General features: G+C 43.0%; 1 protein-coding gene across 1 annotated transcript in view; it reads right to left on the bottom strand.

The window, feature by feature from the left end:
• Positions 1 to 3,827: 3,827 nt before the first annotated feature.
• AP1M1 (adaptor related protein complex 1 subunit mu 1) overlaps positions 3,828 to 6,000 on the bottom strand; it is a 149,364-nt gene continuing 147,191 nt past the window's right edge. The window contains exon 12 of the mRNA XM_082243511.1: positions 3,828 to 4,628. Within this exon, the coding sequence (XP_082099637.1) occupies positions 4,606 to 4,628 (23 nt within the window). The 3' untranslated portion in view covers positions 3,828 to 4,605. The remainder of the gene's footprint in view (positions 4,629 to 6,000) is intronic.

The raw sequence follows: 6,000 nt of genomic DNA, 5'->3' as shown, positions 1-6,000 counted from the left end.
TCCAAAGGAGGTGAGATTACATTCTTTGGATGTTGTTCGGGCGATAAGGGTTTACCTTAAATCGACTGAGTCTTTTCGAAAGACGGACTCCTTGTTTGTTCTTCCAGAGGGTCCTCGGGAAGGGCATGGCGGCGTCGGCCTCTACCATCGCCAAATGGATCAGGCAGACCATTGAACAGGCCTATGCTTTGCAGGGGAAGGTTCCCCCTGTGCCTGTGAAGGCGCACTCTACTAGATCTCTGAGTACGTCTTGGGCCTGTCGTCATGGGGCTTCTGTAGCCCAGGTGTGTAAGGCGGCGACCTGGTCGACCGTGCACACTTTCACAAAATTCTACAAAGTAGATGTTCAGGCATCGGCGGATGCTTCCTTTGGCCGCAAGGTTCTTAGTGCGGCAATTCCCTAGGGTCCCTTGTTGGGGACCTCTGGCTGTTGGGATAAGTTTTTTATCCCCTGGTTATTTGTCTTTTCCTGGGTTGTTGCTCCTGTTGAGCACTTGTTTTTTCCTGTAGCCCAGCTGGTTTCCTTCCTTTGGTAAGGTTCCTTTCTTTGATGCGGAGACTGCGTTGCCTTTCGGCGCGGATGCGTTTCCCACCCCTCATGTTTGCACTGCTTTGGGACGTCCCCATATGTGACGAATATGAAGAGGCGGCGACTGTCGGAGGACGTAAGAGAAAACTGAATTTTTGTAAAATCTTACCTGTAAAATTCCTTTCTCTGAGTCCTCCGACAGTCGCCGCCCCCGCCCCTCTTTTGGGGTTTGGTTGTATACTCACTGAAACTGAGATATGGTTGCAGGAAGTAGGAGGGTATTGACTGAGGGGACCCACCCCTGTTGCCTAGCTACTCCTTCGGAGCAAAGTCTAATACCCCATATGTGACGAATATGAAGAGGCGGCGACTGTCGGAGGACTCAGAGAAAGGAATTTTACAGGTAAGATTTTACAAAAATTCCGTTTTTTTATCAGATTATGAAAAAATTGAGAAGACCTCTGATATAGATCTATTGGCAACAAGGGCAAACAGAAAGGTAGAAAATTTTTATCCCTGCAGAAGGACCCTCTCAGCATGGGAATGGACGCACTATTCCAGTCTTGGGGAGAAGGCCTGGTATACTCAATCTCCATTTGCACCGATCCCGAAAGCAATCAGAAAAATCTAATTCTCTGCAACTGCCGTGATTCTCATTGCCCCCTACTGGTCCAGGAGGGTGTGGTTTTTTGGGTTGCTCAACATGTGTGACAAACCCTTGGAGGCTTCCCAACCTCATACACAAAGTAGTGAATCACCCTTTCGTGGCTGAACTTTCTCTGATGGACAGGCTTCTGCAGGGGATCTACTTAAGCGAAAAAGGTTGTCCCAGTAAGTAATTGAAACCATCCTTGGAAGCAGGAAGGCCTCTTACTAAGATCCACAACAAAGAAAGGAAACACTTATGTGGTTTGCACAAAGAAAACGGTAGGATATCTAGTACTATAATTCCGGCAGTCTGACTTCCTACAAAATGGGCAGATTTGCATCTAGTCCTAAAAGTACATGTGGCAGTTCTTTGTTTTGTAGACCTACGCCTAACTGAAGACCCCCTTACCAAGAAATTTTTTTAACGGCTATAGGTCGCAAAAGAAAATCCACCCATTCTAAATTCCTGTGTCAGATCTTTCTACTGTACTTGGAATGTTTCTGTAAGGAACCCTTCGAACCTCTGGAAGACCGCTTTCTCTGAGGGCATTCGTTTAAAAAACAGTTTTCTTAGTAGCCTTGGTCCCAGCTAGGAGGGTAAGTGAAATCCAAGCCCTCTCCATAGCAGAACCCTACTGTGTGATTCTTCTGGACAATCATTTCAACTCTCCATCTGGCATTTCTCCCTAAAGATTCAAACTTTCATTGTTCAGAGGAAATCCTCATTTCTTCTTTTGCAGCAAATCTACACATGTAAGAAAAGGAGAATTCAACAAGGTGGCCGTAAGAAATGATTACTTACATAGAATATACCAAAGACTGGCGATCCACCTCAGGTTTAATTGTATTATTCTCAGGACCAAAGGCAAGAACTCATTTAAAAAGCACCATTGCTAGATGGTTGAAGTTGGCAATCTTATGCCCTGTACACACGTGCAGATTATCTGAAGACTTTTGTCTTCAGATTTACCTTTTCTATGTAGTGCAAGGGCCTGCCGGATTGCATACAAATTGAAAGTGTTTAGGTTTGACCTCATATTATATGGTTTTGGTAAGTCTGCAGACAAAAGTCTTCAGATAATCTGCACGGGGCATTAGAAGCTTACAAAGCAATTTCCAGGACTCCAAAGAAAAAGAATCAGCTAATGCACTGACTGGAACCCAACTATGATTAAAGGGGGCACATACGAGGGGGCCAGGAGAGTATTAGGGAACATCAGGTTAAAAAAATGCAGATCCTATCAAATTAGGTCTTGAGATCCTAATCCACATATAAAAACACTCAACCCCCCTCTATGGTTTGATAAAAGGGGCCCTCCTATCTGCCCTCAAACATGTAGCCACATCCCCTCCACTTCCTGTCATCACCCAGCAGAGAAAGGTGCTGTTTGGAGTGGCAGCCAGCTTGCCACTTCTGGAAGCTGCTGATACTTATGTCCCAGCCTAAAGTCTGACAGATGCACTTCCATCAAGAACTCTGCTTTAACCAGACACATGTCTGCTGAGCTCTGCAGCCTCATGGTGATCTTATGGAGGTCTATGACAAGCATTGATTTACTTTTATCTAGTGAGCGCATTTTTAATCGCTACACCTAGATAGAGGCACCCTCTTGTGTTTTTCTTCCAGGAGTTTGCCTTGAAAAGTTAAGGCTCATTCCACTAGAGCAGTGGCGACTTCATGGGCAGGAAGGGCCTGGGCTTCTCCCCTCTAGATCTGCAAAGCTGCCACCTGGTCCAGCTTGCTAACATTTGTAAAATACTACTGGTGGGACCTGCTGTGCTGCAAGCTGTGGTCCCACCCTAATTAGGTAGTTCTATTTTGTCATCTCTCCCCAAGTCACCTTACACCAGTTAACTCACTTTCCAGGACAATGCCATTTTCCACCCTATTTTCTATTTTCTGGGTAGGAATATCATTATTTGATAGCTTAATCTGTATGTGTACCATGCCTACAGTTGTATTGTATGACTGAGAACTGAGTTTTGTTTCATTCTTTTTCTAATGTGGATCGTGTGTTTCTTGTGCTAGGTGGGAGGTGTCTCTCTCTCTGGTAAGCCGTCTTGGAAGATTCCTGGAAAGTGGGTTAACAGGTAATAACTCTTTTCCCCTCCCTTTCACATCTGAGCAGCCTATGTGACTAGAGTCACACATGTGGTAATGACAGTCCACTAACTGGCTAAACACAATGGGGGTGAGATATTACATGTAGATTAATGGAAGCTTAATCTCCCTTTTGTTCTAAGACACAGGGTAGCTGCGTGCTGTAAACGGTCAGAAGTCTGTTAACATCTGACTGCCCATAGAGGAGAATGAAGGGTTCAATCTGGCTAGCATTAAAAACAGATAGTGGGACCTGATTGGACCTCTCATGTGAAAAAGGGTCTAAGGCAAAGAAAGCAATTAACCCCTGTATTTGCTGTCAATTGTTAAATATGTTGTAAAGGTAGGTGCAGCAAATACATGTTCATACTGCACCTTCCTCTCTATGTAATGACCAATATAAAGGCTATTTTAGCATGCTTTCAAAACAGCGCTACTAGGTTAGAATGGTTTACTAAACACCAAAAGTTAGACCACCTTTGGCCTCTCAAACAATCAGACCCCAAGGACTGGATCTTGAAAATAATACAGCTTGAAACAGATTATATAAAATCAGTTGAATTCTGATAGTTACTTTTATTATACGTAATTTAGAAATATAAAGCAAAGCCATAATAACATAAAAAAAAAAAATCAATTAAAAGCTTGGTTTGTACATATTTTATTTTTTTTTCAGAACTGAAAACAATGCAGTGGTCCCTCCTCACTTTAGGGGCTGGTTTGTGAAATAACCTAATAGCTTACATGGTAATCAATACTGTGATATCTAAACTTGAAATGTTTGAAAGCAGTAGTAGCACAAATACTGACAGAAGCCCTCATATGCCATGTTCATAAAAAGATGGAGAATGAATTTTTTTTTTTTTTTTTTTTTACGAGGTATGCATTCACTCTCTTGTAACAGATATCCAAGAATAGAGGGGTGTTTTTTACAGCAACATAAACCTACAACTTATGCTAACAGAAGTTGAATTTCAGAGAATGGCACTTTCACACAGGCACATAGCAAAGATCTAGTTGGCAGGGTACTGAAAGTAGTTGTAAACATGTCTGTATTACAGGCCTGTGGATCCACAAAGGGAAACACAGGGAGGGAAAAACTGGCCATGCAGAGTGTATAAATGCATTTTCAGTAAATCTAAATTTCATCATATGTAGTTAATCTGTATGACTGGCAAGTATGGACATTCTCTGAGCAGCTTGTTTACTAGAACTTGTAACCTTCAGTACATTCCTTCTTTGATCCACACATCACCTAACTAACCAATATTCCGTATAATAAGAGAGAACTACTAAAATTCACCGAGGACCAAGGATGCCCAATTCTTTACTGTGTCCGAAGTTGATAGTCTGGTAAAAAGAAAACAAAATAAATTAGTAATTTCCCTGGGTGTGAAACTTGTGAAAGAATCCACATTAGGGCTAGTGTGCATAGATATTTCAGATATTTATTATGTATTGACTTTTGTAGATGATCTTAAATACTCATGTACAATAAGCCCATAAAGTGAATCAGTCACTAAAAAACACATGTGAAAAGCCAAAGGGCAGACATGTTTGCTCATTACAAATATTACACTGTTCAGCGATTGCTATTTACTAGTCTGCATAAAACCCATTCCAAGTCAAAAATTATTATTTTTTTTTTAATCACTTTGAGCAACTACCTTCAGGTGACTGGACACTGGCAAAAAAAAAAAAAAAAAAAAAAAAAAGTGCCAGGGACATCCCTCTATAGAACCCTGCTCGCTCCAACTAGCCTCGGTTTTGAAGCAATAGGGAGATCAAAAGAACAGAGGGAAGGGGCCCATGCCCTGCACTGTACTCCAAGAAACAGATTTTTACTGGCAAATCAAAAAATGCAATTTTGACTCACTGTAAAATGAATTCCTCTGCGTTCATTGACTGACACCGCTCCTTAGGATTTTTGACCTTTGGGTTATACTGCCCCCTACAGAAATAGGACACTAGGCAGAGAGAAAAAAAAAAAAAACTTGGCTATGGCTATGGACAGGTCCAGGAGGTATACCCCCCCCTCTCTGCTATAGGTACTCCATTTTGTTCCAAGCAGTGTCAGAAGTATTGCAACTCCATAGAGAGGTGGGGGTCGTGTCCGTCAATGAACGCAGAGAAATGGATTTTACGGTAAGTCACAATACCTATTTTCTCTTTCAGTCATTGACGGACACAGCTCTTTAGGATTCTTGACCATTGGGACGTCCCAAAACAGTGTCAAACATGAGGGGTGGGAACAGCAAAAAATTCCCAAGGCTAAACAGCAACCAACCAGGCAACAGGAACTCAACAAAAACAACTGGCACTCACCTGAACAATACCACTCCACCCCCCCCCCCCCCAAACAGGAAACAGACCCTCTAAACAGCAGCCTGCAACTTTCCGGCCAAAGGAAGCATCTGCCGACACCAACACATCCACTAAAATTTAGTGAAAGTGTGCACCGACTACCAGGTGGCCGCCTTGCAAACCTGCGCCACTGATGCCTGATGACAGAAAGCCCAAGAAGCACTGAGCGCCCGAGTACGAGTAGAGTGCGCCTTAACAGGAAAACCTGACCCTTGATCGAATAGGCCCGAGTCACCGTTTGTCTGATCCATCTCGAAATGGTCACAGAAGAAGCGGATAGCCCTTTTCTTGGCCCATCCATGAGCACAAATAGGGAGTCTGACTTCCGAAAGACTCCGTAGCTGCCAGCAGGGTTCAT

This window comes from Pelophylax lessonae (assembly GCF_965119305.1).
Source record: "Pelophylax lessonae genome assembly, chromosome: 1".
Taxonomy (NCBI): Eukaryota; Metazoa; Chordata; class Amphibia; order Anura; family Ranidae; genus Pelophylax; species Pelophylax lessonae.
The sequence above is the reverse complement of the archived record's forward strand: the minus strand, read 5'-3'. Positions and strand labels throughout refer to the sequence as shown.